This window comes from Furipterus horrens, unplaced genomic scaffold (genome assembly GCF_987537825.1).
Source record: "Furipterus horrens unplaced genomic scaffold, mFurHor1.1.pri manual_scaffold_5, whole genome shotgun sequence".
In the NCBI taxonomy this organism is placed as follows: Eukaryota; Metazoa; Chordata; class Mammalia; order Chiroptera; family Furipteridae; genus Furipterus; species Furipterus horrens.
This window is the reverse complement of record NW_028327175.1, coordinates 24,760,930-24,775,090: the sequence shown is the minus strand read 5'-3', so window position 1 is coordinate 24,775,090 and position 14,161 is coordinate 24,760,930. Positions and strand designations below refer to the sequence as shown.

The following is a 14,161-nucleotide window of genomic DNA, read 5'->3' as shown; positions in this document are numbered from 1 at the left end:
TCATCTTGATCCCTATATTAGTTTACTAGGATAGCTATCGCAAAGTACTACAAACTGAGTGGCTTAGTACAACAGAAATTTACTCTTTCAGTTCTGGAGACTAGATATCTGAAATCAAGTTATCAGCAGGGCTGTGTTTCATTGAAATAAACTTAAAGGCTCTTTGGAATAAACTTTCCTTGCCTTTTCCTAGCTTCTACTGGCTCCTGGTATTGTTACAGAAACAGGGGAGTCCAAAAATCCCCAGAGTTTGCGGCTGGGGGATGGGGAGAAGGAAGCAGCTTTTAGAATGCCTCCACGTGCCTGAGGCTGGTGGCTAGTGTCTTTTTTATGCAAAATGGCTTTAATGCATCCAAAGCCTCAGGTAGATGGGAGGGGTCTTGGACCAGGGGAAGGTATGCAGAAAGTACACAGATACTGCGTGAGTGGATTGAGCTTCGGCCTGCGAGCTAAGTGTCGCTGGTTCGATCTTCCAGTCAGGGCACATCAGAGAAGGAAAACTCTGACTCTAAAAAACCTCCGCTGCCTTGCGGCATACCTCTTCAGGGGAAAGGCTAAGGGAGTAAACCCCGACAGAAAATCCGGAGCCGGAGTCCCTAAGGTGGTTTGACGTTGTAGTCAACACCGGCAACTCCTGCGGCGCACCTGAAGCCAAGCTGTATAGACTCCGTCTTTCCCTTGGACCCTTCAGCTGCGAAGAGAGGGGGGGTGTGCTGCATGGGCAACAGCAGACCCTCCATATCACCCTGCCCAGGCTCTGTAGCTTCAGCTTCACTGGAGAGGACACTCCAGCGTCATCGCAAGATGTCGATTCAACACGGGAGGAGACAGATACCGTGTCACTCCCGAGTCGGACTGCACAGCCATTCTCGGCGGTGCAGATAGACTCTTAAGAAGCTACACCATCGTCTCTCGAGACGGACGGCTGCCGATCGACTGCGTGAGGTTCTGTGAATGGTCAGAACTGGTTACCGCACCCACTGCATCAGAGGACCCAGTCAGGGATTTAAAAATAAGTGGCAGACATTTTAGCCAGGCTGACTGTGCGGACTGGACTAAGGCTGAGGCTGACTGTGCAGATTTGACTGAGGCTGAGGCTGACATGTGATTTTAACTGGGACTGACAATGCAGTTTTAAGGAAGGGACATACCTTGCTGCTTTGAAAAGGAACAGACTGACCATGTGGATTACAAAAGGACTAACTGCAGTTTACAAGGAGGCTGAGAATCCACGAGGTTCTGGATTAAAAGCTGCTGGACCCGATAACACAGACGAGGTCTCCCCAATCAGGATTCAATGATTGGCAGCTACTGGTAAAGCTGAACTGTGTTGGGAAAGTAGGGAAAGGGTTTCTCTGACTTTTCTAAAACTAGCCTGGTTTGGTAGGGGGAGGCAAGGATATGTGTTTATGGGTGTTTTAAAGAATATAAGACTTAACAACAGAAATCCGCAAATAACTAAATCTATATAACTGTTAAATAAACAATTCTTTTTCTTTTCACTAAACTCTGGTATTGAGAGTTATAATTCTGGCGTTGGGCAATCGGGCCCCTAACTAAAGAGCCCGCGGGTTTGTTTTCAATTGGAGCAGCCCAGGGGTTCTGTAACAGTATTTCTTGGCTTGTAGCTACCTCACTCCAATCTCTGCTTCTATCATTCCCTCTGGGTCTATATATCTCTCCAGACATGACACCAGTCATTAGATTTAGGGCCCAGACCAATCCAGCATTACATCATCTTAATGAATTAAATTTGCAAAGACCCTATTTCCAAACAAGGTCACATTGAGGTTTCAGGTGGCTATGACTTTTGCGGGACACTATTCAACCCAATATAATCCCATACCTTTAATATCCATAAGAAATATCATTCATATGTTCTTTCCTTTGCTCTGATTTTTTAAGCACGGGCATTTATTACTGTTTCAAGTAAAATTAAAGGTAAAAACACCCAAAGTTCTTTGCCTCAAAACGCAAATACTCTTTCCATCCAGCTTCTCCCTTTGGTGCCCACTACCACTTAGTCTTCCTAAGCTGCTCGCCCAGTCTTGCCTTTTTCCAATCTTTTCTCTAATTGCAAAGTGATCTTCCAAAATGATATCAAACACAAGCTCCCTAGTTAGCCTAAGGTGGCTTTTCATGTTCTGGTCTCTAATATCCTTCTTCCAGTTTCATCTTCCAATAAAATCCCCTGGGCCCTACCCGTTATGCCTTGAATACCTGCAGGTTTCTCAATTGTCATGCCCTTCCCTCCTTCTATACCCTGGTCCTGCACTGCTTGCTTGGTGAGGGCCCTTACACTCATCTTTAGAGGCTGCCTCTCTAGTCCCTTCCCAGAGATGAAACACTTCACTTTCGGATCTTCGAAGTCTGTTAATATTTTTCCTTTGCTCTTGTTCCTCTTAAATCAAAACTTCCATTTGAAAGAGTACAGTCAAGAACACACCCTGCTGTGTTTGCTCCAGACCCGTGGAACAGGTCTGCCCTTCCCGCCCTCATGGAGGGGCGGAACCAAAGCTCCCAGCCCAAGGACAGCAAGCCTGACGCCCCACCAAAGGCCAAAGCCCTCCGGGCTTGCTTGGGTAGGGGAGGGGAGAGGCGGGTCATGACAGGGAGAGCCAGGCCAGCGCAGCATCACTCCATCTGCCCACATTCCTCTCTTTATAGTTGAGGAAACCCAGGTCGGCGTTGAGGGGCACTCAGAAGCCCAGTGACACTGCATGGTGGCCAAACACGTTAGTACCCTTCACGCATCCCGCCGCAGATCCAGTCCTTTCTGTCCTCTAACACTCCAGGATGCCCGCAACGTTGAGGACATTCAGGAGCGAAGACCGCGAACACAGAGCAAAATGATAGCTCAGGGGCGCGGACCATGCACACTGACCTAGGCGCGCCAGACGTCTTTACTGCCACAGCTCAGTCGGCGCAGGCGCAAGAGCAAGCTCTGTCCCAGATCACCCCGCCCTCGCCGGCCACGCCCCCTTGGTGAGGGTCAAAGGTTGCGGGGCGGGCAGCCGTGACGCGCACGGAAGCGCTCCGTGCACTCTCGGAAGCCGGTGGCGGGCCGGCGGCGGCTGCCACGGCCGCGCGCCCTGATAGGAGGGACCGTGGATCGCTCGGAGGTGCTGACCTGCCGTCGCGGGCGGCCCCATGAGTCGGGGGACCATGCCTCAGCCTGGAGCGTGGCCAGGCGCAAGCTGTGCCGAGAAGGCGGCACGGGAGGCGGGGGCCGCGTCTCCGGGCCTCGCCAGAGCTGCGGTGCGGGGCCAGGTGGAGCAGTGAGTTGCGGAGCGCTGCGGGGGTGGCAGAGGGCGCCAGACTCGGTCCCCTCTGGAAGCGTAGGCATGGGGTGGGCTAGGGAGTGGCCGCTGAGGGTCCTTTGTACCCTCGATTCTAAGTAAGGTAGTCGGTGATACAGAGGAGTTTAAAGACGCTTGTGTCCAGTGCCCAAGTACAGCTGTTTTTCCCGAGGGTCCCTCTCACAGTTATGGTCACCTAGTACCTCTTCCCCACTTTCTGGGCTATTTTATAGCTTTAAAGTTAATGAAAGCTCCGGAAACTTGGGAAGCAAACCCGAGAAACGTATTACAACTAACGTCCAGTGGCTTTTCCCTTCAATGAGGTTGGAAAATTGAGCCACGCGACACGTGTGTTTTTGGAAGGCAAGTCGCTGCTTGCTGAGCGTCCCGCCTGTTGGATAGATTTTGGACGGAGTCTGACCCAATTCTGTTTTGCTTGTTAACGGCTTAACCAGATACCCTGTCTCCCCCTTTATTGTTAAATACGGAAGGCCATGCTGGTTAGATCAGTTCCTTACAGAACTGTGAAGAAGGCGGCAGAGATCGGAAGCCTTTAGAGTTTCTGCAAGCGGGTGGGTGTGGAAGCGGAATATAAACTTGAAGGCTGAAACTGCTACACTTTCCAAGTGCTAAGCACATACAAATGCCTTTGAGTTTCAAAATTGAGGAAAGCACTCAGATAACCACTTTGATAGATAGCTTAATTGGCTGGAAAGTTGAATTGTAAGGTGTGTTTAAATATTCTTTTTTTTTAGCTTTATATTTCTTTAAAAGGGGTCCTTTGCACATCTGCTAGGCAGAGTCTATTATAACTCCTTTGTGTGCTTCTTTACTATGGGCTACAACATTTTCTTATTGAGCACCCAAAGGGATGTAATTATCCACACTTAATGGCCACTGGGAAGTATTTAGAGTAGAGGGTCTCAAATCCTGCCCCCAGGAGTGAGGCAGGTAACCTGAGTCAAGTTGGATGGATGTTCCTGGAAAGCAGGGCGCATCTCTGTTCAGGTTAGGCCTGCTAAGTTTCATCCTCTAGTAGCTGGCTTTTCTGTATTTAAAAAAAATCCAGCTATCTTGACTTTTGTATGGAATGTCCAAATTTTTAAATAGTAGCAATTTATTTTATATTTTAATTGAAACCACTGAGCAGGCCCATGTATGAGCTGGTATGACCTGTGGCTCCAGTTTTGCTCCCCAAGTTGGAGACTTACCTCAGACTGCAGCCTGTACAGTAGGGGGAGCACCTTCTGCCTCTTCCCCTCCCCCTGCACCGCCCAAGCCAGGGCCTAACTGCTCTTACTTCACTTCTACCCCCACCCGAGGGCCCTGGCCCTGGGATGTTACTGCTCAGCCTCCACCTGAGCAGAGTTTCATGCCCCTCGGGTGATGCAGAAACTATGAAGCCGGGTAATGTTTCTCAAAGTAGGAATAGTTGTTCGGCAACTTTTCCTGCTGGGCGAGGTTTCCAGAGTTTGAGCACCTGGGGGAATGGGTCATGGTGCGGAAGGAGCATTCCTTCCTGATGTAAGGGTTTTGTGGCCTCTTCTGGCTACCATCGGTACAATTATATAGACTTAGAGCCTAAAAGAATCTAAAAAACCGGCCTAGATTTGTCATTTTACACATCACAAAACTGAATTGGCAGGTGGATAGGTACAGTTTGACCAGGGAGACACATGGAGTAGGTTTCAGGGCCAAGTTCCCTGATGCTTGGGTGGGAACCTCCTTCTATCTCTTTCTGGCTTCCTCAGCAAAGCAGGCAGAGGGACATGATTTGTGACAGCAAACTTAAAGATTTTTGTTTCCTGGAATAGATGTTTCAGTTTGCAGTTTATTTAGAGCTTAATTTCTTCCCTGCTTTTGTTGTCTCTGATGATCTTATTCTCCATTAACTCTCATATAAGGGAAAGGAGGTAAAGGTTACTGCAGGTGTCAACAAATTCTGAACCTCACATCTTACATTTTGAGCCTCCTTGCCTATTATTTGGGCAATAAGGCTATTTCTCGTCACTGTGATATTTTCTTAAGGGCTGGAGAAACTGTACTGCATCATATAAACTGCTTATTTTATAGCTATAACTTGCATTATAACCTGTGCACATCAGTTCTTACGTGTTGAAAAATGCAGCCTAATAGTTGGGTGTAGATTTAAATAAATAGTGTAATGCCTGAGTTACACCCTAAAATTATTTTTAAACTGTGTTTTTCTGTCATTGGAGCCAAGTCTGTTCTTCTCACCCCCAGAATTGGGTTTGCCCCGCAGAGGAATGGAGTAAAATATTTGCACCTGGATATATGAAACACCATTAACCTGCAGATGAGATACTCTGCAGTCATTTTTAACACATTTGGTAATTACGAGTACAAACCATAGCCCGACTTTATAGACATTGACCGTTTGGGCTGTGACTCTTTGAAGGGTGCAGTGATGGGTATGGGAAGGGATGGATCATTTCCTAGGCGGTACTGTAAGATATGGATTCCTTTAGGCTAGTGATTTTCAACCAGTGTGCTGCAAGAAGTCTTATAACATGTAATACCTGCCCTGGCTGGGTGGCTCAGTTGGTTTGAACATCGTCCGGTACACCAGAAGGTTTCGGGTTTGATTCCTGGTCAGGGCACATACCTAGGCTGGGGGTTTGATCCCTAGTCTGGGTGCATGCAGGAGGAAATCCATCGATGTTTTTCTCTCTCTCTCCCTCCCCACCTCCCTCTCCCTTTTTCTCCCTTCCTGCCTTCCTTTCTCTCTAAAATCAGTAATAAAAAATATCTTTAGGTGAGGATTAAAAACAACAACAAAAAACATAAACAAGCAATAACTGACTACTTAGGGGCACCAATCTCTTTCCTCTTCAATTGCCAAATAATAAAAAAAAAATAACAGCCAACACAAAAGCCATCCAGTGTGACTGAATCAAAGTTATACCTATTTTTTGGTCAGATCAGCAAAAAATATATTTTTTGGTGTGCCGCAGAATTTTAGTAATTAGGTCACCTGTGCCATGAGAAGAAAGAGGCTGAATATCGCTGCTTTGGACCAAGCTCACTATTTCACAAGGGAGAAAAATGACTTAAAAACCACATGGATAAGCTACTTTCTGTATCTTCCCTCCATCCCTCTACCCCTTCCTTCTTTCCTTTCTTTACTTCTTAGCACATTTGAGAGCTGCGGTTAACTGGCAGCCCTCCCAACCCCTGCCCACAAGCCCCGAGGATGGCTCACAAGTTAACCTAGGGTCCCATTTAAAGATGTCTTAGGTCAGACCAGATTTGGTTGACTTTTTTGTAGCTTCCTCATTGCTTATATCAGCAGGTCTTTTACACTTTATCCCCTGCTCACCCCACTCCTACATTTGAAACTAATGCTATGTCCACTTCTTGCTCTTAGCTAAGCTAATCCATACTATAGACCTTGAGGACGGAGATGGTCCTGAGACACGATTGGTAGCCAGTCCAGACATGCTTAGGATACTGAGAAGTGAAACTACTCTTGTCTGCCTGATGGTGCACAGGGTTTGAATCAGGTCTATAGGCTGACTGTGGGTGGGTAGGGGGAGCATGTCTGAAATTGAAGGCAAAATTTTATGTGTACTTATGTGTTTCTGGGCCAAGGTTCTGATGAAAGCTGTGGATTCTCAAAAGGTCTGTGAAAAACAAATTGTTAGACCATTGTTCTTGGGTGTTGCTAAATACACTATTGTGCCAGTGTGTTTTTCCACCCACCTCACACTTCAGGAGCTCCTGGGATCTATGTTTGATGGAGTAACAGCTACTCCCTCCAGCTCCTACCCCAGCTTGGATGTAGAGCCTGCTTCAGGGGTTAGAGCTTGGATGTCTCAGAAACTTCACTGTTGAGGGTTCTGGGTTGTCCCGCAAACCTCTGGAAGTCACGTGGAGTAGGATGAGCCAGTCATGGAAAGTCCAGTTGCAGAAGGGAGGTGGAATTTTGGCCTGGGTGCTGGTACTTTCCTGCACTTGATGTGTTGTTCAACCGTCTCTAGAACCGGTAAGCGGTGGAGAAAGGCTGGGTTGAGTGGTCTTTGCTTTTCCTGTGTGGGAAGGTACATCGGTGTCACAGTGGTTGACACTGTCTCATCAACACTGCCTGGGCCATTAATCTCGTAGGACAGCGCCAAGTTAAGCATGAACTGCAGTGTTCAAGTCCAAAGAACTGAACAAAGTCATATGCACTTTAATTTTTTTTAGACAAGTAAAGGGAAGTTGGTGCAAATGTTCATAATGGTGAGTGATTAAAATGCTGTCTTGTTAGCTTTGCAGCATTGACTTTTTTTCACATTACATCTTGTATCAAATTGAAAAATTGGCTTCACAGAAATGTCTTCTTCAGTGAGCTCTATGTTTTTAGCTTATAGTGTAGTTTTGTCTATATGTAGAAAGCACTTTTAAATTAAGTTTTCAACAATTTACTATTATGCAGGTCTTTGAATAGAGCAAGAGGAAGGTTATAATTTAAAATGTAACATTGCCTTGGTCGAGTAGCTTAATTGATTAGAGCGTTGTCCCAATATGCCAAAGTTGGAGGTTCGAGCTCTGGTCAGGGCACATACAAGAAGCAACCCATGAATGCATAAATAAGTGGAACAACAGTGTTTCTTTCTCTTTCTCAAATCAATTAAAAATAAAAAATAATGCAGTGTCCTGTTATTTACTGAGTGATATGTATTGCCTTAATATTAAGAATAAAATATGCTACCTCTAGCGTAAGAGAAAATGGGATCCTGAATATACACACTTTAACATAACATTATGTTGCTAAACTAATAATTTTCTAAGGAGGGTTTCTAACATTTTGGTTTTAAAATTTAATCTGACAGTATAATTAATTGAGTATGATTCCCATGACATGGTCCCCAAGAAATCAAGTCATATTTATGACTTTGTCTTACTTTCTCTGCTACTTTTCTGGGTATCTGTATGTTTTCTAGGAGAAAACTTGGCTGTGGTGATAATTTAAATCTATGGGCTTCAGTGACCTCTTTTGTGCCAAATGATGGGCTTTCCCTACCCCCACCCAACTTGGCACTTACGAGAGAGTGCCAAACATCTGAAACCGTAATGTTTTATCTTATCATCTAATATCCCTTTCCCATCATTGTTTCACTGTTTTCCTTCCCCATAACAAAAATTCAAACCTGTAGCTATTTCAGATTCACAGTTTTAAATATAATTTTATTTTGTTGTTTTTTCAGCTTTAATATTTTGATGCTTAAAAAAGTTAAAGCAGACTTGGCTGGGTGGCTCAGTTGGTTGGAGCATTGTTCCATACACCGAAAAGTTGTGGGCTTAATCTGAGGTCAGAGCACATACCTAGATTTCAGGTTCGATCCCTGGTCAGGGCACTTGCAAGAGGCAACTGATTGATGTTTCTCTCTCTCTCTCTCTCTCTCAAAAAAATCAATAAATACATCCTTGGGTGAGGGTTAAAAAAATGAAAAGTTAAAGCAAAAGTTTATTGAGTGACATATTTTCTTAAATAAAATTAGTTTTTCTTGCTCTCACACATCTCTCTTTTTCTTTCCAGTTGGTTTTCTGTTGGATGACTATCTCATTTTGTCTGTAAACTGTCTCCTTTTCTGACCATATTGATTTCAGCTTTATTGCTAAAACTTAAAATTTATTTTCTCTCCAAGGGAAGACAGCTTTAGAATAATTCTTTAGGTGGACTTTAAAGGCCGTAGTACAATTTTTTTTGGTGGCCTTGGAAGTTAGCAAACATTTGTGCACAAGATCTGAATGAAATCTAGTTGTGGCTAAAGTAATCTAATATACTCTGGGACCCAATCACCAATTTCTGCTTTGCTTCTTTTGTATATCATGAACGCTGCTTTTTAAATTGCTGGTAATCTCACTTTCTGTTTCTGTCTTCCCTTTGATTTCTTTCCGTTCCTCTCCTGTTGGCCTTTGTGGGAATTTATATTTGTGGCTGTACTGAGAAATGTTTGTTTAGAGAACTCCATCTGGGCACTGGTGTTACGATTGCACTGATTATTTTGTGCATGCAGTATAGCCACAGAATTCACCTGAGGTAGAATGTTTAATGACAAATAGACTCCTATTCTTTTAGAAGTAAGAACTGGAAGAGGAATCATGTAATCAGCGATTTTCAACCAGTGTGTCACAAGAATTTTAAAACACTCAATACCTGACTATTTAGTCAGGGGCACTGACCTCTTCCCCTTAGATTATTAAAAAAAAAAAAAAAAAGACAACAGCTAACATAATAATAGCTGTCCAGTGTGAATGAATCAAAATTATGTCTATTTTTTGTCAGATCAGCAAAAAATATATTTTTTGGTGTGCCACAGATTTTTAGTTAATAGTTTATGTGCGCCATAAGATTTTGAGAATCACCGATATAGACCATATAGACCTTGTTCAGTCTTCCATTTTGAAGATGAGCAAACTGAGACTTAGAGTAGGGAAGTATTTGCCCAAAGACATGTTTCTAATAATATTTTGAAGTGACTCACTTGAATGTCTGTTTTATAGGATAAGAATTTCTCTCATATTTGATAAAGCTAGGAGGGTGGCTGAAAGATGTCATTAAATTAGCAAACGAACAACTAACACATTTAGTCACTTTTTATTTTAGGTGTTTGATGTATAGTCTGCGAATCTGGTTTCTGTTTGCTTTGAGCTCTGGCACTGGCTCCATGGGTGACCTCACACCTTTTACTTGAAACCTGACTGGAGCCAGAGTACATGGAAAGTACCTTTTCCCTAATATGACCCCTCAACCCCAGAACATTAAAAAAGTAGGCACACATACACCATTACCTTTATTTTAGAGAGAAAAGAGGGATAAGAAATTATCATTGGGCAAATGGTTTATTAATATTTTGCACCTGTGGGTATTGTATGAGAATTCATAGGAAGAGCTAACTTTTTTGAGTGCTACGTATTTTACATATGTCTCTTCTCACCGCGGTCTTTTGAGGTGGGTACCCTTACTGTCCTCTACAGTGGTTAAGTATAGGTGCTGAGAGGTGTAGTTACGTTAGCTCATGGTCATACATACAGCTAATGAGGGCTGGAGTGAGGTGTGAGTAAACCCTGACCTATCCTGCGGTTCGCGCTCCAGCCATGGCACTCTACAGCAGGGTCACCACATAGCTCGTGTCCTGACGTGTCAGGCCCTGTGCCCCTCAGGCAGAGGGAATAGGCAGAGCCAATTACAGGTCTGGAAGCTCAGGGCTGTGAAGCCTTGGACTTGTGCGGGCATGTGTAGGGAAGTCATGGAATACTAGCTAGACTGGTGGATTAGGTCTACAGTTTAGACTTTCTTGCTCATTTGGGAGGCATTGAAGGGTTTCAGTGGGGTGGGGAGAGGCAGGTATGTTAGATTCCCCACCTCTCTCAGCTCCCCTTTTTTATCTGTCTCTCACCCCTTCCTCTCTTCCCCAGCTGTACTAGGCCATAGACAAGGAATGGAGTGGGGTTGGGAGGAGCTAAGGGAATTGGGGATGAGTGTATTTCAGTCATTCATTTAATTCCTTTTTGTTTATTGATCTTATTAACTCCTTCCTGTGCTCCGTTGTGCCTGGAGCCCCGTCTTGTGTAAGGATGGGGGTGTGCTGTCATTGGGAGGGAGTGTAAGGGATTGAGGATCTGATTACAGTATTTTCTCACTTATCATGGGAATTACATTCTAGAACCCCCCCGTGATAGATGAAAATCTGAGAAGTAGGAACCTTACATTTATTTTAGTATTTATATATGTTTTAAGGCTTTAGAAACCCTTCCCACACACTTATAAACCATTCCCAGTCCCTTATAACCTTTCCCACTCCCTTATTAACCTTTTTCACACTTTTATAAACACTACTTATGTTCTTAAACATATTCTACACTCTTAAACCTACGTAACTTTAACAACATATGTATAGAGTACCGCAAAATCTCGTGATATAGCAAAAAATCTGCGATAAATAATTAAGTATAATATTTTAACAAATCCTGCGATACAGTAAGGCCGCGATAAGTGAACTGTGATATAGAGAGGGATTTCTGTACTCCTGTGTTTACATCAGCCAGTTTCCTTGTTTTCAGCTCTGATGTCTCCCATACCTTCGGCAGTAATTGGCACCTCCACTTCCTAAGCCTTTCTGCGGATCTGCAGGACTTACAGGTCTTCCCTTCAGCAGATGCCTTTCTCTAGGCAGTGAGGCTTCCCCGTCCTCCGTCATTTACTTACTACTCCTTTGTCCAATTTTGGACTTTCACATGTGTTGTGGTTTCAGCAAAGACAGTGTTTTTGTTTCCCATTATCGTCATGTTGCGGTGTATGTTGAGGGGAGAGAAGGCATCCTAAAACCAGAAGTCCTGTTCTTCATGCTTATCTAGCACCCAGTGTAGTTTTCTCCCTTTCTGGTACTTAATAGGTTCTTGTTAGTTCACTAAGTGAGACGGGAGACCCTTTAGGAAGCTATTATTTAAGTGCCTAGTCAGTAGCAGTGGTAGCAGTAAAAGTATGTGGGACGGTAGGGATGTGCTCAGCAGACATCAGTGGCTGCTTGAATGTGGGGGTCAGGGAGCAGGAGGAGTCTTGGGATTTTTTTTTTTTTTTTTTTTTTTAGCTTTGGGGACTTGTAATAATTGATGCTTACCTATTGTTATTAGAGCAGCTATTGTAAAAGTTGCTTCAGGCATTAAAGTGGACCATTGGTCTGCATTCCTGTATTAATACTTTTAATAGCACTATATCTGTTCTTGAAACTTGATAGAATCATGACAGTGCTTCATTGATAAGACATGCTAAGATGCTTACATATATAAATGAGGCATTCATAGATATTACAATTAAAATGACCTCAGAGCCAGCTAGCAAATGGAGTGATGTAAAAGGTCTTATTTAAAGTAAGACGCTCTGAAGTGGAATCTAAGATGAGCATCTAAGATGCAGGACCTATATTTTATCAGATTGTCATGATGTAATATGAAAAAAATTAAACTTGAAGTGTGTCGTCAGTTTTTTAAGCACCTGCATATTGTGATAAGAGGGAAAATGTCAGTGCAACACATTTTTGAAATGTCTTGTTTGGTATGATTTCAGCGAGGAGGACATGTATCGTGCTGCGGATGAAATAGAAAAGGAGAAAGAATTACTTATACATGAAAGAGGGTTACCAGGTATGTTTGGAATTATTTTATTTATAGTGTTCTTTTTTTTAAGTATATTTTATTGATTATGTTGTTACCGTAGTCCCAATTTTTTTTTCCTTTGCTCCCCTCTGCTCAGTACCCTTCTTCCCTCCAGCAATCCCACTCCCCCTTAGTTCATGTCCATGGGTCATGCATATAAGTTCCTTGGCTTCGCCCTTTCATAATTATTCTTAGCTTCCCCCTATCTATTTTGTACCAACTGATTATGCTTCTAAGTCCCTGCACCATTTCCCCATTTCTCCCCTTTCCCCCTCCCAGCTTATAACCCTCCAAATGATCCCCATACCTATGATTCTGTTCCTATTCTGGTTTGCTTATTTGGATTTTGTTCTTATTTTTTAGATTCAGTTGTTGATAGCTGTGAGTTTGTTGTCATTTTTATGTTCATAATTTTGATCTTCTTTTTCTTAAGTTAAGTTCCTTTGACATTTCATGTAATAATAGCTTGGTGATGATGAACTCCTTTAGCTTTACCTTGTCTGGGAAACACTTTATCTACCCGTCCATTCGAAATGATAGCTCTGCTGGATAGAGCAATCTTGGTTGTAAGTCCTTGCTTTTCATCACATTGAATACTTCTTGCCAGCCCCTTCTTGCCTGAAAAATTTCTTTTGAGAAATCAGCTGACAGCCTTATAGGCACCCCTTTGTAGGCAACTCTGTTCTTTTGTTGCTTTTAAGATTTTCTGTTTTTCTTTAACCTTTGGCATTTTAATTATAATGTGTCTTGGTGTGGTCCTTTTTGGGTCTAGCTTGTTTGGGACTTTCTGTGCTTCCTGGACTTGTATGTCTATTTCCTTCACCAAATTTGGGGAGTTTTCCTTCATTATTTTCTCACATAAGCTTTCAATTTTTTGTTCTTCCTCTTCTTCTGGCACCCCTATGGTTCAGGTGTTGGCACGTTTAAAGTTGTCCCAGAGGTTCCTAAGCCTCTTCTCATTTTTTTCAGTTCTTGTTTCCTCATTCTGTACTGGTTGACTGTTTTTATTCTTTCTTATGTTCCAAATCATTGATTTGAACCCCGGTTTCCTTCCCTTCACCATTGGTTTTATGTGGATTTTCCTTCATTTCACTTAGCATAGCCTTCACTTCTTCCCTTATGCGTTTGCCTTACTTAAGCATATCTGTCAAGCCTGTGAGCATCTTTATCACCAGTGTTTGGAACTCTGCATCTAGAGACCCTTTAGGAAGCTATTATTTAAGTACCTAGTCAGTAGCAGTGGTGGCTGCTTGAATGTGGGGGTCAGGGAGCAGGAGGAGTCTTGGGATTTTTTTTTTTAGCTTTGGGGACTTGAGTCTGTTAGGTTGGCTGTTTCCTCGTCACTTAGTCTCCCACTAGAACCTTGATCTGTTCCCCCTTTTGGGCCATACTTCTCTGTCTCCTCATCTTGACAGGCTCCTGTATTTGTTTGCCTCTGTGTCTTAGGTAGAGCTATCATTCCTGTTACGTTGTAAGAGGTAGAGCCTTAGGGATTCATCAGTACAGGGTCACCTGTTTCACCACATTGTGGTGCTGTATGTTGGGGAGGGGTCTGAGAGGGAACAATGCCACTTGCTCAGCACTCACCCCTTTTCCAGGCACTTCTCCCACTCTTGAATGGGACTAGCACCTCTTTAGCTGTTGCCCTGGCCATCCTTCCCAGAGTGGATGGGTCTATGGACCTTCTAGGACCGTGGGGG

General features: G+C 43.5%; 1 protein-coding gene across 5 annotated transcripts in view; it reads left to right on the top strand.

The window, feature by feature from the left end:
• Positions 1 to 3,072: 3,072 nt before the first annotated feature.
• OTULIN (OTU deubiquitinase with linear linkage specificity) overlaps positions 3,073 to 14,161 on the top strand; it is a 31,345-nt gene continuing 20,256 nt past the window's right edge. For 2 of the 5 annotated variants that reach the window (XM_090276220.1, XM_090276217.1), the window contains exons 1-2: positions 3,073 to 3,278; positions 12,373 to 12,449. In XM_090276220.1, coding sequence (XP_090132346.1) covers positions 3,151 to 3,278; positions 12,373 to 12,449 — 205 coding nt within the window. In that variant the 5' untranslated portion in view covers positions 3,073 to 3,150. The remainder of the gene's footprint in view (positions 3,279 to 12,372; positions 12,450 to 14,161) is intronic. The other 3 variants (XM_090276219.1, XM_090276218.1, XM_090276221.1) reach the window with 3 other exon arrangements.